Genomic DNA, 27,379 nt, shown 5'->3' with positions numbered 1-27,379 from the left:
ACAAAAGAAATAACTACATGAGAATTAAAGATGACGTCGTTAAGCACCAGACCTGAGTCTGTCATTAAATTTCGGTTATTCATAACGTATATTTACCTACTTGGCTGATCGGGACGCTTCTGGGTAATAATCTTCTTATTTAATCATTTTTATTAGACAAAAATTGAAATATCTTACTATTTCTCGTAGGCATTTATTTAAACATTATCTTACATGTTAAAGATTTAAACGCTCATTTTTAGAAGGCTTGATGATAAAGAGAATAATTAGTAAATGACTAACACAATTACAACAAATTTATTTATAGCCACAATTTATTTATAAAGTGCTGTTTATGTACAACGTTATTATACGAGTATGTGCAAATCTAGGCGCGTTGCTCAAGATTTCTTTTCCCTAGGAGTCTCTACTCACTTTTCCGTGATACGGCAGTAATGAGAGAACATTGTCCACAGAAAGACTGAGTGCCCAGTAAAGGCTCTGGACGCCAAGTTACTTTAGATGTGACTTTAAAATGAATAGGTAAATTATAATTTGTTAATTATAAAAAAAAACAATATTTCCGGGAAAAGACCTCGTTATTGTTCTAATTTTTTGTTTCTTCGAAATATATTATCAAAAAATGAAAACAAAGTTGAAGCACACGTTTTAGACATATTTATCAAAAAATGACAGTAAAAATTTAGTTTTGTTTTGTGTTTTTTAAACTTAGTTTTCAATTTGAATATCTGTCAATAAACTATAAAAATAAAAAAAAAGCTGATATAAAATTGTCTGTTTTAATAATTTATTTCCTTATAGCATTTAAATTTAGAACTTAAAAATAGACTTAAATTTTTAACTAAGTTCCTTTACGTAAACAAACAAAACTAGAAGTTTCTATTTTATTTTGTTAATATTTCATATGTCTTTATCACGTTTTCATATCAATAGTTGCATAACAATGCACCTGGCACAGTTCTTTAGCCATTTAGACGAACTGCGAGATCCAACAACTTAAAAAATATTGGATTGTCCGGAAAATAGTGCAGGATTTTATGTTTTCTTTAAAATACCTCTCCAAATAGTAAACTGTTTATGTTAGTAGGGCTTTTGACTTTTATAAACGTAAACACTTATTAATTCTCTTTCAAACAAAAATGTTTTGCTACTTGGATATAATTCAGTCTTTACTAAGATGTGAAAGCGTGATTTTCGTATAATTTTATTTTACGAGTTCAAACTCGGCGGAATGGGGTCCAAACGGCCAGAAATATCAACATTTTTCTAAGTAAGTGCACTATTCAAAGGTGGTTCCAGAGATTTCGAGAGGGAGACTGGAGTCTTGAAGACAAAAAAGAAGGCCGTGGAAGAAGTTCTGCCCCTGATGACGATGTTCTCCGAGCTTTGGTGGAAGAAAATCCTAGGATAACTGTTCGAGTATTGGCAGAGAAACTGGAAGTCAGCAAATCAACCGTCGATGACCATCTCAAGGCGATTGAGAAGGTGAAAAAGCTTGAAAGTTGGGTTCCTCACTCATTAAACGACCGCCAAAAATATCAGCCGGTATGAAATTTGTGTTGCACTTCTTTGCCGAAACAACAGCGATCCTTTTCTGTCTCCAGAATTGTGACTTGCAATGAAAAGTGGATCCTCTATGACAACAGTAGACGCTCTGGACAGTGGCTTGACAAAGGAGAAGCAGCACGACATTTTCCAAAGCCCCCAAATCATCAAAAAAAAAAGAAAAAAAAAAGGTGATGGTTACTGTTTGGTGGGCTTCATTACAGCTTCTTGAATCCTGGCGAAACCATCAATGCTGAATCATATTGTAACCAAATTGACGTAATACATCAGAAATTGGAAATAATGAAGCCATCTTTAGTCAATCGAAAGGGGCCCATTCTATTGCATGACAACGCTCGGCCACATATCTCACGTTTTTGACTTCCCGAAAATTGTTGGAGCTTGGCTATGAGACTCTGCCACACCCGCTCTACTCACCGGACCTCTCGCCTACTGATTACCATTTTTTTTTTTAGACACCTGGACCGCTATTTACAAAATAAAACATTTATTGACCAAAGAACATTAGAAAATGCGTTTTCTGAATTTTTAAATTCTAAAGATTCCATATTCTATACAGAGGGTGTGTAAAAGTTACGTTGGCAGAAATGTATAGAAAGTAATGGAGACTATTTTGATTAAGAAAAACAGTTATAAATAATTTTTATCTTTTTCTGTTAAAACCATAATCCTGCATTATTTTCCGGACAACCCAATATAAAGCGTAATAAAGATAAATAAAAAAGGATAATTATGAACGGAATTAAAATAAATTTTCTATTTATTACTATTTCTGAAGATTAAAAGAAAAATTAATATACGAATATGGCCTGCATAAGTTACCATGATACTTAGTGCATTTCCTACAAAAATTATTACCATATCAAATTTGATGTATTATAATTATTTAAATGTTATTAATTTTAATAACTTTTTAAAAATATAATTGATTTATGTGTTATTATTATCTTCTGTAAGGAAACATGGTTCAAGCAGGAAGGACTTAGAAAGCCCCAAAAGAAACAGAAATCAGTTCAGGATGGGGAAAAACTTAGAAACAACTTTAAATAAAATAAATAAGCTTTTTTCGAACTTATCTGTCCGACAGAAAATACCTACGGTGACCATTATTTTTGTATCAAAAAACAGGACAAGGAGGAAAAAAAAACCTATAAAAAATATTAATACGTTTATTAACTCGAGATCGGTTATTACAAAACAATGGCCATATAATATGGCCCATGTTCAACCGAAACTGAGCGACTACTTGCACTATACACTTATTAATTAGTAACAAAATGTAAATAGTAACTCTTGTAAATAGAAAAAATAGTCAGTCTTTTAAAATCACAACAAAATTTTGTTTTAATGTCACATGCTTTAAAACTATACTAACGACAATAATATACAAATATATCTAATTTTCACAATATGAAGATCAGATCTTAACAAAATCATACATAAATCTTCGAAAAAATATTCATATTTTCATTAATTTCATTGAGTATAATTAAAATTTCATTGAAAAACAGTACAAAACAGTACAAATGAATAAAAAACAGGACATTTATGCTTAAAAAAAGAAAAGAAGGACAGCGTCTTAAAAAACAGTACTGTCCTGCCAAAAACAGTACGAATGGTCACCGTAGGCATACCACACACTGTTTTATAATGAGGATTTCTTCTTTGCAAAATAATTAAAACAGTCTTTGCAATCATTAATACTTACGGTCAAATTTGTAAGGTTATTCTGCCATTTTATATTTAATAGAATAAAAGTCACGTTTCTGTGTAATATATGAGAAATAACAGGTGAACAGTTAACCTTATCTCAGGACAAAATCAAATACATTTTTACAATAGCTTATTCTATATTTATTCATAAATAAAACGTTCGGTATTTACTGATTTGTATAACTTTTGTCGTTTAATCAATCTTTTTACTTTACTTTTTAAAATGAAGTTATTGTTAAGGAGATAATTTGTAAAGATCTTATTTGAACTTCAACGATTCTTAAAAACTTTCTCCCTTACAAGATCCTAGTGGCAACAAAATTTAGCAGCATAAACTAAAAACGTAAACAATTTTTTTAAACTAAAGTTAATAGAAATGTAATTCTGGTATTATCGTAAGCCATCGTTTGTCGAAATGGTTATTGTCAGTTACATTATGAACCAAACAAAGCCGGATTTAATGTCTTACCGAAAAAAAAGACAGGAGTATCCATGTTATGGTTAAAGACGAGGATAAAAACTCAAAAGAAAATAAACCACTTTCTAAACAAAATAAGAGAGCTTAATGATACAATTCTTATTATAAATAATATATAAATAAAATTAGGACTCTCCTCGCACTTAAACAACACCGAAAATACTTTCTATTTTTTACAGTTTAATAGCATTTAGGTTTTTTTTTCCTTTTTGTTTAATTTATTCAAAATATGACGATTAGAAATACGTGCCTCTTGCTATACGTAAAAGATTACCTAAAAAATACTCGATAGTCGGTTAAAAGACGATTATTTTACAACTGTACCACTCTTTTTTTTAAAAAATCAGAAACGATCTAGGCTTTTTTTGTTTTCCACGCAATAACTGTTTTATAATGAGAATTTCTTCTTTGCAAAATAATTAAAACCGTTTTTGCAATCATTAATACTTTTGGTCAAAGTAAGGTTATTCTGCCATTTTATATTTAATAGAATAAAAGTCACGTTTCTGTATAAATATATGAGAAATAACAGGTGAACAGTTAACCTTATCTCAGGACAAAATCAAATACATTTTTACAATAGCTTATTCAAATTTGTTATTTCTTTTTCTAATTTATTTTCGGCGGCACTGTTGGCTTTATTAACCTCCAAACTGCCTTGGCCACTGCACAATATAAATGTGATTTTAATAAAGGCTACCTTTTTTATCTTCACAGTTTTCTGTCACCTTTAATGCTTTTTACAATCATATGATTTTTTACCACTGCACTTTCCATTTACGAACTTTTCATAACTATAAAAACCTCATATTTCCTGACATAACTTTCACTAGTTGCAATTTATTGCAGTTGTTTCTGTTTGTTTCTTTTTGCATTTAAGGCTAGCCAATATATATAGGTTATTGGCGTCCGGAGTTTTTTCTAGTGCAGCGGATAGTGCTCTTTTGTTATTATTTCCAGACGATGAGAGATGTAAGCAGTTTCAAGCAAGAGAAAATCTACGGTTCAAGCAATTGGATTGTAACTCGGGATCTCCGCATAAAAATCTAAGCAAGCTAATTTTTTCTTTGGCCCTAATGTTTAAATTTTGAATTAAAAACAGCGTAATTTATTTATTATATACAGGGAGCTACAAAATGTGTGCTTATTTGAGTCTTTCGAATGGTTTTAATCCATCCCTGTCAACAATGCATTTTCTTGCATGTACTGAACTTTCAAAAGTGATTGCACTGAACCAATATTAAAACTGTCCGGTAGGACAGTTGTATAAGGGTTGATCATCAAAAACTGCACGAAAAAGCGTAACGTTGAAAAACACCCAACTTTGACAATTTTTTTCTCTTTTTCTATAAAAGATAAAATTCCCAAATTTTCTTTAAATTATAGGGCAAACCCTCCTTTATAACTGCAATTTTTTTGTAACAACCCATATCTAATAGGTTTCGAGAAAAAAGTTGCCAAAAATGAGCAAAAACGGCTTTTTCAAAAAATGTTCTTGTTCTTGTTGTTCTTCTTCTTCTTCTTCTTCTTCTTCTTGTTACCTTTTTTGTAAACAACGTAGCGCCTAAACGCGTGAACCGATTTTCATGAATGAGGTGTCATTCGATTCGGAATTTTATGTAGATGTGCCTTTTGGGGGTCTCGATCCTGTACATTGAATGGGAGAGGAGTTAGCCCCCTTTATGTAAGGCCCCCTCCAAAATTATTATTACTAATTACTCTGTAAATCTTGGTCCGATTTTGATAAAATTTGGTAGGATGATAGGGTTAGGGCTCCCCTACGTAACATTAAAGCGACGATTTGCTCTTACACTTGTTAAGGGGAAGTATAGCAATCGTTGCAAATTATCGACACGTGAACCGATTTGCATGAATGAAGGGTCATTCGAATAGAAATTTTGTACAGATTTGCACTTTAAAAGTCTCGACGCCGTGCCTCATAAGGAGGGGAGTTTGCCCCACCCAAATAAGGCCCTTTCTAAAACTATTATTACCAATATTTCTATAACGCTTAGTCCGATTTTGATAAAATTCAGCTCGAATAAGTGGTTAAAGCTGCTCTACGTTGCTGATGCTCTTGCACCTACTAAGAGGAAGTACTGCAATCATTTAAATTATCAATGAGTGAACCGATTTAAATCAATGAATTGTCGTTCGATTAAAAGATCTTTGCCTCTTTGCCTTTTAGGAAGAAGTACTGCAATCGTAGTTTATTTTTCTTACTCCTCTTAAAAGGAAGTACTGAAATCGCAGTTTAATTTTGCTATTTACGTACAAATACCTTCCTATGTTATTCAAAACGCTTTTTCAAAAAAATTGTTATTGAGGATGGTTTGAGGGAACGCAACTATAATCATTCTTTAAAAAGATCTCTCCAGTGGTAGTTACGGTTCCGACTTAACACCTTATCGGATTATAATGATAGAATTGTTTATTCCAAATTTTAAAAAAATCTGTAAAGAAGATATGTAACTTTGTAAAATAAACAAAAAGGAAAATCTATCCAAAAGGTACAAAAATCTCCTTAACAAAAACTTACAGTTTAAAATGTTAAGTATAAGGGTTGATTAAACGCCAAAAGGTACACAAATCAGCGAGTACCCAACATTTCATTAATACTTCATTAATAGTTAAGTAATTCTACTGCATTAATTTTCATTAATAAGTTATTTTTTAGAATTTATTAGATGTCACAGACCCTTATGCTGGCCACTTCATTTATAATATTTTTTTGTTATAATTATGATAAATCACATAAATATGTACATGCATGTTAAAGTAGAAAAAGACAAAGTTAGAGTAGGCTACTGTCTTGAATTCGTCTTACCGAAATATTCGTGAGCACAAATAACACACAGTTAATAACAAGTAGATTATTCAACAACAATTATTCATTTCTCAATTGTAATTTAATTTAGTCCCCCTAATTTTACTTATAGTAAAATACTGGAATAATTAGCTGCCCTAAAAATATGCATATCTTATTTACTTTATATTACATATATACAACATTGTGGGATGAATACCTAGATTGAGAGTGTAATTGAAGAAAACTATATTATTTGCGATAAAGCCAGATAATTATTACCTATTATTATAAACGTTTGACTACTTCATACAATAACAATTACTTTAATCGAAGAATGAACTTAAACCGACGATTTTTATTTAAAAATAAAAATCAATAAATAAAATAAACAAAATCATTGATGTAAGTTTTTTATAAAAAAAAGTTTTGAATTTTTTAGCCTCATAATTTTTTTTTATTTTTTATAACGTTTTTCTTTTCCACCTGTAATTAATAGTTTCATTATTATAGATAACTAGATATTTCAGTCAATCTACAGTGCTACTTGAACATATATTTTGTAGACGAAAATGGCCAGCATAAGGGTCTGTGACATCTAATAAATTCTAAAAAATAACTTATTAATGAAAATTAATGCAGTAGAATTACTTAACTATTAATGAAGTATTAATGAAATGTTGGGTACTCGCTGATTTGTGTACCTTTTGGCGTTTAATCAACCCTTATACTTAACATTTTAAACTGTAAGTTTTTGTTAAGGAGTAAGATAGTTTTTTTTATTTCTTTCTTTCTTTTTTGCTTTTTCGACCTTCACTCTTGATCATCATTTCAACCTTCATTTCGATCATCGTTTCGACCTTTGTATAGAAAAAGTATAGTAAATAAAAAGAGCATATTAGTGTTTTATTTAAAAAAATTCTTTAAATCAAATTTAATTTGTAATTATACAATATATTTATTTTTCAGTAAGTACTGTGAGACAACTTGAATATATTTATAGTTAAGAACGTGTATCTCATACGAGGCGTGGCTATTAAATAACGAGGCTGATGCTGCTACAGAAGAACTATGCATGCGCCAAATCCTAACGACCGACAGCTGTGCAGCGTAAAGCCTTCTCCTTTCGATTGCAGCGTCTCACGTGTTTGTAAAGAAATCTGTCTGACCGGAACCGTCGTTTGTGTAAAAGGTGTTAGTTTCGTTTTGCCGAAATCATGATACTACACATGTAGTAGAGCAACGAATTGTCGTGAAATTTCACATGAAACTTGGTAAAACCTCTACTGAAACTTATCTTTTATTAAAAGAAGTTTATGGCGATGAATTTTTATCACGTGCGCAACTTTTTGAGTAGTTCAAGCGTTTCCAAGATGGCCGAGAAGACGTCGGAGATGATGACCGCCCGGGTCGCCCTTCCACGTCCAAAACGGATGAAAATATCGATTATAATTGATCAACATTACTACCGTGAGTTGCTTGCTCAACTCCGTGAAAGAGTAAGGAAAAAACGACCCGATTTTTGGAAGAACCAGTCACGGGTTCTCCATCAAGACAACGCGCCGGCTCACACTGCATTGTCTGTCAAGACGTTTCTAGCCAAGTACAACATCCCCAGTTTTAGGCCATCCGCCTTATTCGCCTGACCTGGCCCCATGTGACTTTTATCTGTTCCCCTAAAGTCAAATCTGCATTAAAAGGAACACGATTTCAGTCCGTTGAAGCTGTGAAGGAAAAAGCGGCACGCGTCATGCAGGAGCTCACAGAAAAAGACTTCCAGCACTGTTTCGAACAATGGTAAATTCGCATGGAGCGTTGTAGGGATAGGGGAGGGGTGTATATTGAAGGTGATAATAACTAAATATGTGTACATTTAAAATAAAATGTTTTACAGCAATAGTCTCGTTAGTTAATCCCGTATATCCCGATCTTAAACAACTTCCGTCGATAACTAAAAAAAAGAGAAGATTAAAGATAAGCTGTTACGTGGCTTCCTCTCGAAGATATATCTATTTAAGAACATTAATCTTGCCATTTTGAGATGATATCTTGAAATTAAGCTTAGCGCAATAAACAGTAGATGGTCAATGACATTTTTCATTATTTATACACATAAAAGACAAAAGTTTTATAAAGGCTGGCTGTTAGTTTCACAGAATGTTTGTGTCATCATTTCTAGCGATATCATTGAATGGGAAGTAAACAATACTTATGCGCAATAAATTGCATAATCATTGTAACGTTGCGACTTGCCAGTTGTTTTCAGTTTTAGGTATTCAATTCTCTCTGATTAATTTGAAAGTGTGCAAATTGATTAATTGTAGCATCCTAAAAGGTTCTGGTAAAGAGGAACTCATAAATATTATTATTTATTTCTTTAATTTTATAGAAGTAATGGCGGCAGACTTAGCGAAGCTCTGTTAAAACCAATGAAGCTGTATTTTGTTTGTTTGTTTGTTTAAAATAGTTTTTAAATTAGAGGTTAACTGCCCTAGTATTTATTTAATCCGACTTTAAATTATATTCAATTTAATCACTTTATTTCCGAACAAGTTACAATTTACTGTGTAGAATTTACTGTTTTAGTAACAAGAACAAGAACAAGAACAAGAACAAGAACAAGAACATTTTTTGAAAAAGCCGTTTTTGCTCATTTTCGGCAACTTTTTTCTCGAAAACTATTAGATCTGGGTTGTTGCAAAAAAATTACATCTATAAAGGAGGGTTTGCCCTTTATTTTAAAGAAAATTTGGGAATTTTATCTTTTGTAGAAAAAGAGAAAAAAATTGTCAAAGTTGGGTGTTTTTCAACGTTACGCTTTTTCGTGCACTTTTTGTCCATCAACCCTTATACAACTGTCCTACCGGACAGTTTTAATTAAGCGCCATATTCAATTACCAATTCTGATCTCATTTTTAGACAATTTAATCTGGCTTCAAAGTCTGGAATTGCGAACAAAAAAGGGAAGAAAGATGGATTGCAATAGACTTTGTTAAATATAGCTGTTTAGAGTCGAGCAAGAGTAACTTAAACGTATTTTGTTTAAAATAAAACCAATGGAATTTAATACATCCATTAGAGTATCCAAAGACATCGTTGATTCGTTTTGGAAAATTCCCATAAACTCGCTTCTAGCTTAAACATGGCGAGTCCTACGATAATAAAATAGAAACAGCCATCTGGGCTAAATTGTAACTGATCAGTAAGAAAGCTAGTATGTAAACAAAAAATGGTCATAATCGACTTCTATTTTAGATCTATTATCTCTTTGATAAATTAGTTTCTGATAAAGTTCATAGACTCATTAAACAAATAATAATATTATAATTATTTTATTTTAGAATAACTTATTTGTTTCAAAAAACAAACTACACTACAACTTGCTACCAAAAAAAAAAAAATTCTAATAGTCAAAATCAATTTTAAAACAAAGCCAGTTTGAATTTATTTGAACAGAATCGAAAAATATTTTTTTACTCAAAATACTAAGTGGAATAATTGTTTTTGTAAAATTTTACAAAATGAATACATATCAAAAATTATTGGGCAAAATATTTAAAAAAAAAAAAATCCACCCTCAAAGAGTGGGGAGGACTTGCACTTGACTGATAAGATTACGTCAGCTACAGTAACGTCCTCGAATAGCTAGTTGATGTGTGACAGTCCTGCGTAGTAGAGCTGGCAGACTTCGGAATTTTTCGCTCGCAGCTAAAATATCACCTCGGTACGTAGTGTCTTCTATTTTTACTTATTTATTATTTTTCAAGTCTTATTATTATTATGGGGAAAATTAAAACATTCAGATATACTAGGAGGCTGCTACATTTGAGGATAACCTCAATTTATTTTATATTTTAAATTAAAATTTTAATATGTTTATTAAAAAAAGATATTTTGGAAAATTTATTGTTTTATTTTGACATCTTTCTTGTAAAAACAAAATCGATTAATGAGACGATTAATTGCAAAAATATATTATATAAAGCCTCTTCATTAGCGTTAACAGAAAGTAACTAATTTTTATTTTTATATATTTTTTTTAATATTCTGCACATTTTTGTTATAATAAATATTTGGAAAGGCAACTGGCGTCATTTAATGCCATTTTTCGGATAAGTATTGGAGAAAATGTTCTAGTTATAACCTTCTGTGAGAATGTTTGAGCGGGAAGAAATTAGGTTCTGAGATCTAAACTAAAAAAAAATATATAATAAAAGTAAAAAAAATAGCCTCTAATATGTCTTAACTAAATAAACCATGATATAATTTACTGATAACACGCCACCATATTGAAATACTACAAATAATGTTCTTTGATATTAATATTTTATTCTTAGAGGAATATTTGAGATGATTAAACAACTTTGTTAATCATAGTCTATTTCTGACTTCTCTATAATTCATCTCTATTTTTGTTTATGTTTCTAAACTGAAAGTGCAAAATAAAAACTAAATTTCCATTTCGATTTCTGTTTACCAGACTTTTAACATTTTGGTAATTATGTAATTTTAATTTGGAAATAAATCCTACGATAATTTTAAACTATTTTTTTTGGAGATAATTCTTGGCATTAATTGTTCATGAATTCTTTATTTTGCCTGTCTTACAAATTAATGGTTGGTTGATATGAAACATAAAAACTGTCTTCTTTTTTTGGTAATGTCTGATTTTTTTTAAATTACCTTAATGACATTATCATTAATGTTATTTACATGTGAACCGCGGATTTTATGTTGCTCACAGAACAATGGGTGACATAAAGCAATTAAAAATTCTGTTTATGATTTAGTTTTTTTGGGGTATGCTGCAAGAGTGATTGATGTATCTCCTCTGCTGAAAACAGTAATATATCTTCTTTCTTTGTCTGCATACGTTTATAAAAGCGGATGTTGAAAATATTTTACCGATGCCAGACTAGATGGTGAAGTGCGCTATACTCCCGCCACTGACAGCAGATTTGTTGGTATCATGCCTCCATTACGAAACACTTGAATAGGCATTAAATATTAATGTAAAATTTAAGCTCGAAGAGGATTTTGTGAGACTTGTACATCAATAAAGACACCAAAATTCAATCTTAAATGGCAAATCTGAGTTTTTTTTTGTTTACCTTTTGGCACCTCTTCCACCATCTTGCCAGTGTCATTTATTTATATAAAAGTATACTCACTAATATAAATAGTGTAATATAAATTCTAACACATCCACATGCTTCTAAGTACTTGCTACTTACATCTACTTAACCTCAAGCCTATTTTCAATTCTCCACCATTATAGGAGGCAGTATTAGATCATTCTGCCATCATGATTCTCGTTATCGACCTTTCTGAACACACCGATTTAAATGCACTCGTACTTAAACGCTTGTGTGATATACTTATGTACTTATACACAAATATATACTATAAAAATTTAACTCCAAACATGTGTGCTAATTTACTTATGTATAGTAGTCAAAAAAGCACAAACGTTTTTACTAGCTTCGTAAACTAGTTAGCTCTATACGGTCAATATAATAGCCAATGTATTCTTTGAAATTGACAATAATATTGATCTGAACTATTGATAGAATTGACGTCAGTTTGATATTTACCTAGTAGAAACCTAAATATCGTTAAATATTATTGATTAATGTCAATAATGTTGACAATAAGTTACGCGTATAGAATATAAATACAAAGAAATTCGATAACTCTTTATCGATAATAATAATAATTATTATTATAAATCGAGAGAATCGAAATTCATCATGCAATTTTAATTACATTTATAATTCTACTAAAAAGTTTGTTACAGTAAACATTTATTGTGATATTTTCTTTATAAAAATAGACTAAAACTCATCTTCTGACCTTGTCGGTCAAGGGCAACAAAACATTCGTTTCATTTTTATTATACCACTTCTTAGTTTCTAAATTAATAAAAATATGAATTTTTAACGTTCTTAAAAATAAACTAAGCTGTAGATTGAGTTAAGTATACAAATTATGAAATTAAAGAAATATAATTCCGGCCGAGTGTCTAGCAATTAAAAACAATTTTTAAGAATCGAATGTTTGCGTGATTGTGATTGTCTAAGTGACTGTCTTTTTATTATTATTATTTTGATTAATTTTAAACAAAAATATTTTAACCGTAGCTTTTATTTTTCTAACAATAATACGAGGGTCGTTTGAAAAGTCCGTGCAAAGTCAGAGAGCTAGCACTACTGGCGCGTATCGAGGTTATGTTTAGTTAGTAGCATCTCTTGGAAGAACACACACCAAGTTTCAGCCAGATCGGTCAATTTCTTTGTGTTTGGCATTCGTTTGAATCGAGGAAGTCGAGTGATTTTCAAAAAATGGACGAAAAAGAATTTCGTGTGTTGATTAAACGCTACTTTATGAAAGGCAAAACACCTCAGGAGACTAAAGAGAAGCTTGATAAACATTATGGTGACTCTGCATCTTCGATTAGAACAGTTTATAAGTGGTTTCAAAATTTTCGGAGTGGCCATATGGGCACAAGTGACGCTGAAAGTTCTGGACGCCCTGTTGAGGTTACTATTTCAGAAATCATTGATAAAATCCATGATATGGTGATGGATGACAGAAGAGTGAAGGTGCGTGAGATTGCTGGTGCTGTGGGCATCTCGAATGAACGGGTACATAATATTTTGCATCAACATTTGGACATGACAAAGCTATCCGCAAGATGGGTGCCGCGATTGCTCACGCTTGACCAAAAACGAAATCGTGTGAAGTGTTGCAAGTACGGTTTGCAGCTGTTCCAGAAGAATCCGCATGACTTTAAGCGTCGTTTCGTCACTGTGGATGAAACATGGATACATCACTACACTCCTGAGACCAAAGAACAATCTAAACAATGGGTTACCAAGGGGGAATCTGCGCCAAAAAAGGCGAAGACCGTTCCTTCGGCCGGAAAGATTATGGCGACTGTCTTTTGGGATTCGCAAGGAATAATCCTCATCGACTATCTGGAAAAGGGTAAAACTATTACAGGTGCATATTATTCATCGTTATTGGACCGTTTGAAAACCGAGCTGCAAGAAAAACGCCCACGATTGGCCCACAAAAAAGCCCTTTTCCATCACGACAACGCACCAGCTCACACCTCAGCAGTTGTGGTCGCAAAATTAATGGAAATAGGGTTCCAACTCGTTTCACATCCCCCCTATTCTCTAGACTTGGCTCCCTCGGACTACTATTTGTTCCCCAATATGAAGAAATGGCTGGCGGGAAAAAGTTTTTATTCAAACGAGGAGGTGATTGCAGAAACGAATGGCTATTTTTCAGACTTGGACAAATCCTATTATTCGGAAGGGATCAACAAACTAGAGCAGCGTTGGACGAAGTGTATAAGCCTAAAAGGAGACTATGTTGAAAAATAAAAAAGGTTTACCCCAAAAAATTAAGTAGTTTTTATTTTTGCACGGACTTTTCAAACGACCCTCGTAAATATCAAGAATTTAATGACTACAATATCTTGAAAAGTGTTATTCAGTTTGTTTTTCTAAATTTTATGGGCTTTTAAGTTTTATTGATTTATAAGCATTTCTGTGAATTTCAATCTATTTTTTTTGTTTGCCATATTAACTTGTATCTGTACAAACTTTACAGTGTGTTTGTTTGTTTGTTTTTTGTTTGTTTTTTTTTTTTTAATAAAATATTAGTACAAATGGGTTATTAGAACAAATAATGCCATTAAAAACAAATAGTAATATATGAGTTTGTTACTGTTTATTAGAACGCAATAAATGATTTATATTGCTTGCAATAAAAATGTTATATGCCTCTGTCTATTGGTTTGTTGATGCTTTTCTACATTCTTAAACGTTAAATAAATGACATGTAATCGAAACATATTTCTCTCGGAGAATATTAAGTAGCTCCTACTTTATTGCATTTCTCAATGAGAAGTTAATGTGATTAATTATTTATAAAGATGTTAGAAGACAATGAGGAAGTGCCATAGAATCAAATCTTGTGTGATTTACTAGTTCTGCAGTTGGCTCTCTTTGGACTTTGTTGAGTGTAGTATATGAAGATATGTTGTGAAGAATGTTCCTCAACATTTTTCCAACCGCGACAAACCAAATTCCATCTTTAGAATTTATCAGTTATCAGTTTATAATAGAACCCGCATTTTTTTTTTTCAAAAATTATGGATATACATACATACTTTTACGTACTGTTGCAGTTATTTTTCATTGATATGCCTCTTCCAACATTAAGTAAAAGTCGTAAATTTTTTAAAGTAATTTCACAATTATTCCTACAAGTGATAAGGAGGGGACATCCCTTTCTAATAATTTTGAACACTTGTTCAAAAAAATAGACTTTAAAGAGTTTTTATTGATTTGTTAATTGATGGTTAATTGATTTTCAGTGCAGGTAAGACAGACAGGATGAAGATATTCGGTCTAACACGTGAAGAAAATGATGAATTGATAAAAGCGGAAAATGGTTCAATAAGCATCATTGAAGAACGGCTGCAACCTCAACCTCGTATCATGCCTAGAAAACATCAGGAAATTCCGTCCAATCAACAGACATATTGCGGTTGTTTGGGCTACGTTACCAAGGTGATCTTAATCTTCATGGTAGCCATGTTTCTCCTACTTATGCTCTATGGTAAGATTGATGTTTCATCATTTTTAATTTTTATTATAAAAAAATTAATTCTTGCTGAAGTTTTATACTATTCTCTGCGGAAATGTTAGTTTCGAATTCTTTTACCTCTGATATTAATGATAAACAATCTTTTCGTTTGGGAAAATACTTATCATTATTGTTTATTGTTTTAAGGTAGCGCGTTTTTTCGTGCTATTACTTACTATTTCGCCCAACATTAAAACTAGCTTTACCATATGAATGTTACAATAGAGGGTGTTCATTTTAAGACGGCTCAAATGCATTTCATGCTTAAACGGTTAATCTGAGCAAAAAATTGTAGAGGAAATATTTGTTGCCCGTCACCTCTAGTTTCAGAATATATGACTTGATTTTAGATTGCTGCCCGCATACGCGGCTGACGCGCGACCAAAAGTGAGGGTTCGCAGTTGACCCCCATTTTCATATACGAGGGGGTACCCAAAAATAACCGGAATTGCGTTGCCGCGCATGGAGCTTATGTAGTACGCATTTCTGCCGCTAGACGTGTATAGCGCAATTCCTTGCCAGTTCAGTCCTGCCTGTGTTGTCTGCCTGGCTTGTTCTGTTCATCTGCAGTGATTGTTTTTACCAGCGCTGTTTTGTTCTTTTTTCGTTTTTTATGATGGCAAGTTTAAGTGAACAACGTGCAGCTCTGAAATTTTGTTTTCTACTCGGCAAAAATGCTGCTGAAAGTGTTTTAATGTTGAAAACAGCTTACAAAGATGACGCTATGGGAAATACTCAAGTATACGAGTGGTTTACTCGGTTTAAAAATGGCGACATGTCGACTGATGACAAACCTCGTTCTGGACGTCCATCAACTGCCCGAATCGACGAAAATGTTGAAAAAATTTGAGAGCTGGTGTTCACAGACCGTCGACAGACAATTGATCAACTGTCAGAGAGTAGTGGGTTATCTTGGAGCTCGGTTCAGCGAATTTTAACGGAAGATTTGGGGATGAAAAGGGTTGCTGCCAAGTTTGTTCCTCGAGTGCTGACTGACAATCAAAAAGAACATCGAGTTGAAACATGTCGTGCTTTGAAACAACAGCTTGAAACTGATCCAGACTTTCTGTCAAAGGTCCATTACTGGTGATGAGTCATGGTACTATGGTTATGACCCAGAAACAAAGCAACAGTCGAGCCAATGGAAGACGTCATCTTCACCCCGACCAAAAAAATGTCGTCAAGTCAAGTCAAACATCAAAACAATGCTGATTTGCTTTTTTGATGCCAAAGGCGTAGTCCATTCAGAGTTTGTCCCCCCAGGTCAGACCGTCAATCAAACCTTGTATTTGGAAGTTTTGAAAAGATTGCGCAATAGTGTTCGCCAAAAAAGACCCGATTTGTGGCAAACAGGAGACTGGTTCTTCCACCACGACAATGCACCTGCACACACAGCCATCTCTGTTACACAGTTTTTGGCTAAAAATGGCATGGTTCCGCTGCCCCACGCACCTTACTCGCCTGACCTGGCTCCGTGCGACTTTTTCTTATTTCCACGCATGAAAAAGGGCATGAAAGGTCACCGATTTGACAACATTGAAGAGGTCAAGAAAAAAACGAAGAAGGAGCTGTCAGCCATTTCTAAAGATGACTACAAAAAATGTTTCGAACAGTGGAAGCACCGGTGGGACAAATGTATTAGTTGTAATGGAGAGTATTTTGAAGGGGATAAGGTTGTTCTGTAAAAAATTTGTAAATAAATAGCTTTTAAAAAATAATTCCGGTTTTTTTTGGGTACCCCCTCGTACACCGTTTTAAACAGAATAAAAAATTATGAAAGAAACCGGAAACTACAATTCGATATCTTTAAAATTAAAGGTGCTAGGCCATTTCAAAATCTGGTATTTATTAATCATATTTCAATTTTTTAACTTGTTATCAAAGAGAAAGAAGAGCACGCGATAGGTCATTTTTATGTATTTTTCCATCCCCTTTCTACTAAAAATATTGCCAAGGCAGTAAAGCTAGTATTTTTCTTAATATCGGGAATTAAGTCGTTTTCCGAGTGATTTTTCTAAGAAAAATCAAATGTTATGAGCTTTAGATGTTCTCAAACATACACAAAATGGCTAAAAAATAATTTTACATCTGTTACAAACAAGCAGGCTTAATAATTATTTGGTAATTTTGGGAGAGTTGCGTTTAATTACCAAAAACATTGGAAACCTCCTGCCACATATTTAGGTGATCATTATCTTTCATGTAAACTATTCCTTGAATTTATCAAATAATGCACTTTACGCGACTTCTGCAGCATGTAGAGTGCCTTCAAAGGTACCTCCTCAGATACAGAGAGCAGTTGATAACCTCCAGGCTATCCTGGCTTACCAGCCAGAGGAGGCACCTTTGAAGGCTTGATGACTTCAGTGGCGAATTCTCAGCCTTACCGTTCTCAAGAGATGTTGTATACCATTTTTTCTTCTTTCTATCAAACCTAGTAGGTCCTAATGTTTGACATACCCTTGCGATGCATCTTGAGTTTATGACTGCGTTCAAGTGTTACTCCGCTCTATGGGGTTAACGAATTTCTGGTCTTGTCATTCATGCCAAGTCCAAGGAATAGTTTGTGATCAGTAGGCGGAGTAGTTAAGTGGACCAAAATCCGAATTAAAACTATTTTTACAACCCACTTGCAAACAGCCACGCTTTCTCTGGACTCTTTCCATTATTTTTGTTTTACATATACAACTTCAAGTGGTTCAACACCATGATTCTATCCCAGTACATAAACGGCTTAAACTGTTTTAAAGCGAATACCTCGCAGTATTACTTAGAACAGACAATTTAGCCAAATACTTGGAATATTTATTGACAGGCAAAACGACCTAATATAGTACATTCGCCTGCCTCTGACTTGAGGTTGTCAACCTCAATTCCTAAAAGTATAAAAATGGACTTTCATAATTTTCAAAGGGATTGTTTTTGATTGAATGGATTAGAGACTGTGAATTTTGGAACGCTTGAGGATAAACTCCATAACTCGATACCAAAGTTCAAATTGATTTGCAAGTACTTCGCTGTTTAAAAAGTTGGTTAGTTACGTGGGTTTGTCCAGTTTGTCCGCTTGAATAGGTAGTCTCGTTTTTCCACTTCTTTTTGTCTGCGGTTTCCTGGTTAAGCGTTTGTCTACGTAGATTTCACAGAATCAACTAGATAGTAAGGCATTGTTCATAAGAACTGGTGGACAGATAGTACGTGTCATCGAGTATCATCAACATACAGGGTGTTTGCGGAGGAGTGGTCGAAACTTGGGGAGGTGATTCAGCAGCTCAAATGCAACAAAAAATATTCTATTCACTTTGGCCCGATTCTCAATAGTGTCCGAGATATTTGCATTTTTAACTTTTCCGTCGATATTCGCGTTTTTCGCCATAAAAACGGCCGTAACTTTTCTATCCTTTATCCTACAACAAATCTGCTTATTCCAAACTTTCCTATAAATTTGCTTGGTACAGAGCCTCAAAACGAGGTTCTAAACTAAAATGGTTACTAAAATGGTAAAAATTGACATTTGAGTAAATTAGTAATGATAAGTAGGTTACGCAAAATCCCAGTTTTCTGCATTTACACCACTCTGTTCGGGGTAGGGTTTTATTAAAAACCAAAAAAATCCATATGATCTTGAAGCTCAATAAATGCGCAACTTTTTCTGAAATTATGTGACTCCTTGATTCATTAATAATTGAAAAAATGCAGTTGAAAATTTTAACAGAAATCATCGAGAACGAATTTTTTAGACATTAAAGTAAAAATTTCATTGTTATAAGAAACGATTTGAGGCTCTGTACCAAGCAAATTTATAGGAAATTTAATGCTCTTTCGTTTGGAATAAGCAGATTTGTTTTAGGATAAAGAATAGAAAAGTTACGGCAGTTTTTATGGTGAAAAACGCGAGTATGATCTTGGACACTACTGAGAATCGGGCCAAAGTGAAGAGAATATTTTTTGTTGCATTTGAGCTGCTGAATCACCTCCCGAAGTTTCGAACTCTCTCAGGGTATACACCCTGTATACGTAGGTAAATAAATAAATTAAAATTTGATATTTGGTTTAGGTGCCACCATCGAATCTGACGATTTGATTCGAGCTTTTGGAAAAAAAATTAAGCAACTAAAAATGCCACGTTAACTTTTTTTAAATTTTCTCGAAAGTAGCTTAAGATTTGTCTTGAAAGTTGTTTTATACCTGTGGTTAGAAAACTTCTATTTGAAATATTTTACATGGAACGTTCAATTAAGGGGTACTTCTAGGTGCGTGAGATGCTAAGGCTTTACGCTAAAGAACCGTTTTAGTGTAATTTTCTGGCCCTATCACACGATAAATATAAATAAAGGTTAAAAAATGTAACAGAAATTTCATATATGAAAAAAATTGGATGTGTCATTTCATTGAATGGATTTGTGAAGTTTTTGGAGATTTTTGTTTTTTTTTTTTAAAGAAAATCTCACTTTTTAAGTGAACATGTAGGTATAATTAATATTTATTGTCAAAATAAAATTGCTTCGAAACACGTTAATGAAACTTATTATTTCTACTAAAATACTAAATTAGTTGTTCTCAAAAAATTTAATCTTAATAAACAATTTTAGTCAAGGAGATTAAGATAAATTCCTCCTTACGTATAAAAGTGCTAATTAACCTACTGGAATATAACCTCCAGGATATCATTTAACAAATTTTTGTTAATTAGAAAATGAACATATGGGAACATATTATAATGAAAAGGCAGTTTCGTTGATGTCCTTCATCTTGATAGACCACACCCCTAGGCCTTGCGCGTCAACGCCATTTTACTAAAATCTAACAACTTAATATTACATTGACAAACTTCCCTTTTACTTTTTTTAAATAAAGGAATAATTTAAATTTTTATTTGATAATAAACGATCGAATTTAACGGATATCTTCTTCGATTGGTAGTTGAAATTAAAATACAAGAATAGAAAGTGAAACGGAACAGTGAACAGAATGAACTTTCTAAAAATGGATGATAGTATTCAAGTTTATTGTAGTTCGGTTTTTAAGCCACTAGATTATTATTATAAGTGTAAATCTTAAGATATCTCTATCATGATTAGCTTGAATTCTTTTAAGCATATTATTATTTTAATAACTGAGCGTTGAGCAGCATTCCAGCTTTCTTTGTAAGTATCAAGTACTTCATTTGTAAGTGACAATTAAAGCATTGTAAGTGTCAGTTACTGCATTGTAAGTGTTAATTACTGCATTGTAAGTGACAATTATAGCATTGTAAGTGTCAATTACAGCATTGTAAGTGTCAATTGCTGCATTGTAAGTGCCAATCACTTCATTGTAAGTGTTAAGTACTACTTTTGTGTATTACTGTACTTGTAAGTGTCAATTACTATATTTATAAGTGACAATGACTACATTGTAAGTGACAAGTACCAGTACTACATTTGTGAGCATCAATTATTACACTAGTTAGTGAACATGGTGTCAAAGTTAGAATTATGAACTATTTAGTTGGGTTTCAATAAAAACATATGCGGCTTGCGTTCATTTCTAGTTTGGGAGCAGCAAAAAGTTAACTACCAACTTAAGTGCGACAAAATTGCACAGCCCTTCCTAGATTAGATGAGAGTGCTTTTATTTAAAATGTAGCTAAAAGCCAAATCTAACCCAAACTTGAGCTTTAAAAGTTTAAAAATAAAATTTCTAAGATATACCTAAATTTTCACAATTTCGTATTTTTTAATTGAAGTTTAATTGTACTTATTGTTTCATAACTGGAATTTTAGGTAATCGATGTTATTTTGTTGCTACTACTATATTAATAACATGTCTATAAGTTTTTTGCGATAGATTTAATAGATCTTCAATTCAAAATAGGGAGAATATTAAAAAAAAAAAAAAATCATCACTACTACATGAAATTAGTATCTTGACGTTAGATCAATATACAGGGTGAACCAGTAAGTATTGTCCATAGGCCTACTGTGTGTAGTACATCTAAAGTGGAGTTCAATGACGTATTGGTCAACTTCACAGTTTCCTCTGTTCCTAAGTGACGTCTCTTTAAATTTTTTTTCTTAAATCATTACTTTTTTCCAATAAAAATGTTATTATTCAGAAAGTTTTTGTCTGAATTCGATTCTTGATGACACTGTTAGAAAGACAGATAAATTTTCTAAAAATTGATACCATTTTGAAGCATAAGTTATTCTCCAAACAGCCTCAATCTTCCTCCGAATGCTGGAAAAATAAAAGTAATCGAAATTTTTAAGAAAACTCATTAGGCTCTTATGTGATCATTATCCGACTTAGGGTGCTGGCACTTTTCTATAAAAGTTTCCTTGTTTAATGGGCTTTAAAATGGTATATCATTTTCCAGGATTCCTTTTATCTTCGTATGAGAAATTGCGTTTGTTTTACCAGAAAACGTGTTCAGAATCGAATTCGGACTAAAACTTTCTGAGTAATAACATTTTTATTGGAAAAAAATAATGATTTTAGAAAAAAAAAATTAAAGTGACGTCACTCAAGAACAGTGGAAAATTTAAAGTTGGCCAATACGTCATTGAACTCCACTTTAGATGTACTAAACACAGTAGGCCTATGGACAATACTTACTGGTTCACTCAGAGGAGATATCACTCAGGTTACAGAACTTGGGTGTTTGAAATTTTATTTAATATATAAAAGGTATTCCTACTTCCTAATTTAAAATTGTATTTGTTAATAATGAATTTATAATAAATTAATTGGGTTTTTATGAATCGTGTGAACATGAGAACTAACTAATTAGCACAGATAGCAATCGTGCAGAAAATTAGAACTTACTTCATTAAATTTAGAGTAATACAGGGGCTATTTAGCGATTACAGGGGGGAAAAAAATAGGTAATTTGAGTTAGTGGAACAGGTGTACCAACATGCTTGTTTCTCTCCAATTTTATTTTTACTTCCTGTTAATACTTCTGTCTGTCTTACATTTTTGTATGCTTTTTTTTTTTTTTTCAGTACCCGTGTGCATGAAAGAATACGGAAATGGTTCAGACACTGCAGAATACCATAATTATTATCCGAAAATGCTGCAGTGCTCGCTGTTGATGAAGTCTGTTCATATACAAGAAATGACAAATCAAACCACTGTAGTGTACGATACGTCTCCTAATTATTCCTTGTATTGAAGAAGTATTTTGTAAATAGTGTGCATTTTTTTTATCTATAAGCACTCTTCACATGTATTTTCTCCTGCAAAATTTTAACTTTTAGTATTGTACTTCGATATTGTTTTTATTCTAAATAATAAAAAAAAAGTTCAATGTTTATATTTTATCAAATTATGTTTTTTAGTGTTTAAAAATGTATGTAAATAATTGTAAATAACAAAAAAACTATTTTTCTTTAAAATTTGTTAAATTAGATTGGTCATTCAAGACTGATTAATGGTTAATTCAATAAATAAAAAAAAAGTACTTAAGGAATCGTAAAGAAAGAAAATTAAATGTACACAGTATTTTATGACTATAATTTTATTTTATTTTCGACATAATAATTGCCAAAATATGACTACTTGAATCTATAAAAACATAATTCAAATAAATATAAATAAAATGCTCAAATATGTTTGAGAATAACATTTAAACAAGTATAAAACAACAAATTATTTTCCGAAAACATTATTTTAACAATATTTTAGCATTGTTCTTATTGTTTCAAATGTTTTTATAAGTATTTTATTGGATGCCCTAAAATCCTGATAAGAGATAAGATAGCCATTAAAAAAAAAAAACTAAGAAAGTGTAAATAATTTTGAACACTTGACGAGTGCCTTAAGTTAGCGTTAGTGTATCATAGTGTATTTTTATATTTTTATACTCATGTATTCTTAAAATAAAATTTATATATTAAACAGATTTCTTAAGTGATCTTTTTTATTATGATTACTGAGAAATTATAAAAAAATATTTCTGTATAATATTGAAGTATAAGTAGGGTATATAACTATGCGGTTATCGTAATGGATTCCCATGCGGAGATCCTGGATTTGAATCCAGCTGCTGACCCTTAGATTTTTCTCTTTCTAAGAGCTTCTTACAGCTCACTGTCCGGTGATGCGACAGTATTGTCTGTAGCAAGAGAAATCTGACCGGCAGTGCACTGAATAAAGCTCCGGGCGCTAATAACCTCAGATGTTGACGCGCCTTAAGTAAAAAAAAAATAAATAAAGTATAAGTCTGCGTATTTGATTTCATAAATTTAATCAATATTAAATATGAGATACGAGTTCATTATTTAAAGTATACGAGGGTCGTTTGAAAAGTCCGTGCAAAGTCAGAGAGATAGCACTACTGGCGCGTATCGAGGTTATGTTTAGTTAGTAGCATCTCTTGGAAGAACACACACCAAGTTTCAGCCAGATCGGTCTATTTCTTTGTGTTTGGCGTTCGTTTGAATCGAGGAAGTTGAGTGATTTTCAAAAAATGGACGAAAAAGAATTTCGTGTGTTGATTAAACACTACTTTATGAAAGGCAAAACGCCTGAGGAGACTAAAGAGAAGCTTGATAAACATTATGGTGACTCTGCACCTTCGATTAGAACAGTTTATAAGTGGTTTCAAAATTTTCGGAGTGGCCATATGGGCACAAGTGACGCTGAACGTTCTGGACGCCCTGTTGAGGTTACTACTCCAGAAATCATTGATAAAATCCATGATATGGTGATGGATGACAGAAGAGTGAAGGTGCGTGAGATTGCTAGTGCTGTGGGCATCTCGAATGAACGGGTACATAATATTTTGCATCAACATTTGGACCATGACAAAGCTATCCGCAAGATGGGTGCCGCGATTGCTCACGCTTGACCAAAAACGAAATCGTGTGAAGTGTTGCAAGGACGGTTTGCAGCTGTTCCAGAAGAATCCGCAGGACTTTAAGAGTCGTTTCGTCACTGTGGATGAAACATGGATACATCACTACACTCCTGAGGCCAAAGAACAATCTAAACAATGGGGAATCTGCGCCAAAAAAGGCGAAGACCGTTCCTTCGGCCGGAAAGATTATGGCGACTGTCTTTTGGGATTCGCAAGGAATAATCCTCATCGACTATCTGGAAAAGGGTAAAACTATTACAGGTGCATTTTATTCATCGTTATTGGACCGTTTGAAAACCGAGCTGCCAGAAAAACGCCCACGATTGGCCCACAAAAAAGTCCTTTTCCATCACGACAACGCACCAGCTCACACCTCAGCAGTTGTGGTCGCAAAATTAATGGAAATAGGGTTCCAACTCGTTTCACATCCCCCCTATTCTCCAGACTTGGCTCCCTCGGACTACTGTTTGTTCCACAATATGAAGAAATGGCTGGCGGGAAAAAGATTTTATTCAAACGAGGAGGTGATTGCAGAAACGAATGGCTATTTTTCAGACTTGGACAAATCCTATTATTCGGAAGGGATCAACAAACTAGAGCAGCGTTGGACGAAGTGTATAAGCCTAAAAGGAGACTATGTTGAAAAATAAAAAAGGTTTACCCCAAAAAATTAAGTAGTTTTTATTTTTGCACGGACTTTTCAAACGACCCTCGTAAGTCCATTCAATCCATTTTTGGGCCAGAAATTTATTTGCTCTTTGGAATGAAGAAAGTTCTTTGGAGATAAATTCATTCCATATTCAAGTTACCATCTCTTCTTTAAGCAGTAAAAGTTTTATCCCGTAAAAAGTGATAGATTATGGGATAAGTTCAAAAAATTCAGCTCATTAATTTTTGTGGCAGTCTATAATGAAGTGCATAAAGCCTTGCATTACCGTGCTGCAAATCAAATTATTATTATTATTTTTCGGGCAGACATATCGAATAGTATGGCGCCAAGTCTATAAAGTTAAGAAGTAATAGCTTGCCTCGATCCGGAACGAACTCGGGATGGGTACTAAAGATGGGTTCTAAAATACTATAAAAAAACCCCATAAAACTCTTGTTGCATCCCATTATTTAATTACGTATGCATATGTTCCCCACAAATTGTGCACTTATGACGTATTTTAATATTAATATCTAATTACTTTATGAAATGTCTTTCTGATTTGGTCAGCAATTCAATGTGCTTAAGTTATTTGGTTATAAATTATTAAATAACCTGTAAATAACAAATGAAACAATCTAAATAATTTTATATTCATTATTTTAATTTATTTATCTGCTTTAAACAAATTAACTCTGCACAAAACACTTCTGAGATAGATCTGAACTTATAGAATGAGGGTCTCGACGAAATCTTCCAGCCTTCAGAGATTTCAGTCCTTCCATTTTAAGGTTATTTGCCATATTGTCTTCGCTCCCAAATGTCTCAGATTTACTGCGAGATCAATACAGCATGGCGAATTGTTTCACGAACCCTCCTTCCAGGCATTTCATAAGATAACTAGGTTTTTCTATAAAACCCATATAGTAACTCGTTTTTAGTTTATATTTCAAGTAGTACAAGACTAGTATTTTAGACAATTTGTTAAATTTTATGAGTTACTCGAGAATCTCCTGTCTTTAAAAAAATATCTCCGAGGAAACTTCCTCCAATAAAGTGATTTAGGTGGATAAAATAGTTTAGGGAAAAATGAGAAAAATCGTGAAAAACTGAAATATTCACTTCTAGTTGCCAAATTTACGCTAAAATATCAAATGTGAAATCGTACCATAACTAAATAATAAGTTTGAACATTCTGAGATGTTCAGTTAAATTCAAGAACTCTAAAATAATGTTTCTCATATTCTGCGAACTTTAAAACATGTATTTCCGTGAAAAGTCAATTTTATATATTTAACAATATTATTTAATAATATAATTTAAGAATATTACCATTAGTTAGAGCAATCAATAATCATTCGAAAGTGATTGATTGTGTAGGAGATCTAGGAACGTAAAAAACATTTTGAAATCTGTAACTCTTTACTCCTTTGTCTTCATTTCAATCATATTATTTGCAATGAATTAATGAAGTTGTAATAGAATAAAATATGAAAACAAAAGAAGTTTTTTAATAAAACAAATAAAAAAAATCTGGAGTAAACAAGAACGAGAGGTTAATTGAATGATTCATCATTTTACAAGGTCTGAAGAAATTATGCAAAGAGAGTCATAGAACTAACATAACAGTTCCTGTTAATTGCTATTAGTTCTTCGCTATTTTTTAATTTTGAAATAAATCAACATAAGATGGGAACTAAAACCATCTAAAATCATGGAAACAGTTGTACGGTATCAATATGAAAGGTAAGTGGGTTTTACTTTTACTATTCAATTGCATTCTTAGAGTGAAATCATTTGTGGCTTTTGGTTAAGAATAGAGTCTTTTACTGCTTTAATCTACAAGCTCTAAGTGGTCATTGAATGCGTAATCTACATAAAACTTATTGTTCTTCTGCGATGTGAGGATGTAAAAATTGTAATTCTCTAAAATAAAACGAAGCTTTTTTTGTGAATCAATGCAAAGATTTTTCGTTTTTATTATCAAGTTTTTTTACATTATTTGCGAAGTAACTGTCGCCTGCCAGTGTGTTCCCAACACTCCACTAGTATATCCAATAGATTTCCCGGGCCGATTTTATCAAACAGATTTCAATCAAGATAAATTGTAAAAAAATATGATTTTTATATTCCTATTTCGAGAAAGTATTGTGATTTACTAAATTAAGATTCAGCAGAAATTGCACATAGATACTGAAAACTATTTATCCTTGTTCTTCGAGAACATCAAGTTGCCATTGCAATCAGAATGCTGATTCGCTAGTAAGTTGTGTCTTCACGAGCATAACTCAGATTTCTGGTTTGACTCTTTGTTTCACAAGAGTTCTTTTAAATAATTTGGCTTTTAGGACAGATTTTTATTGTAAAGTTTGTGAGAAGGGAAGAGGCCTCTGCTATTGATCTTTGACTGTTTCGGTTGTGAGGAGAACAGGTTCAAAGTATGGCAGACACTGTTTGCAGAATTTCCCAAACAAGTTACCGTCCGAGTCATAAATTATTTCACGAATTGAATACTATTCTTTATTAAACTATCACTCACCTCTTCAACTATATGTGTATTCAATAATGAGTGGGAAACCAGTTCTTTTAAAAAGGCAACCTAACATAACAAACATATGCAATATGAGCTTGCACCCCATCCAGAAACATTTTGGTAGTTGGATTTTA

The 27,379-nt window shown here is 32.5% G+C and overlaps 2 protein-coding genes across 3 annotated transcripts in view; one reads left to right on the top strand and one right to left on the bottom strand.

The window, feature by feature from the left end:
• Positions 1 to 23,106, top strand: part of LOC141453736 (uncharacterized) — a 31,611-nt gene extending 8,505 nt beyond the window's left edge. For both annotated transcript variants that reach the window (XM_074127291.1, XM_074127290.1), the window contains exons 3-4: positions 14,953 to 15,197; positions 22,208 to 23,106. In XM_074127291.1, coding sequence (XP_073983392.1) covers positions 14,953 to 15,197; positions 22,208 to 22,377 — 415 coding nt within the window. In that variant the 3' untranslated portion in view covers positions 22,378 to 23,106. The remainder of the gene's footprint in view (positions 1 to 14,952; positions 15,198 to 22,207) is intronic.
• The window catches only part of stw (laccase), a 169,909-nt gene that overhangs the window by 87,864 nt on the left and 54,666 nt on the right, over positions 1 to 27,379 (bottom strand). The window lies entirely within an intron of this gene.

Source organism: Rhodnius prolixus, unplaced genomic scaffold (assembly GCF_049639745.1).
Source record: "Rhodnius prolixus isolate KJV_2025 unplaced genomic scaffold, Rpr scaffold_3, whole genome shotgun sequence".
NCBI lineage: Eukaryota > Metazoa > Arthropoda > Insecta > Hemiptera > Reduviidae > Rhodnius > Rhodnius prolixus.
The sequence above is the reverse complement of the archived record's forward strand: the minus strand, read 5'-3'. Positions and strand labels throughout refer to the sequence as shown.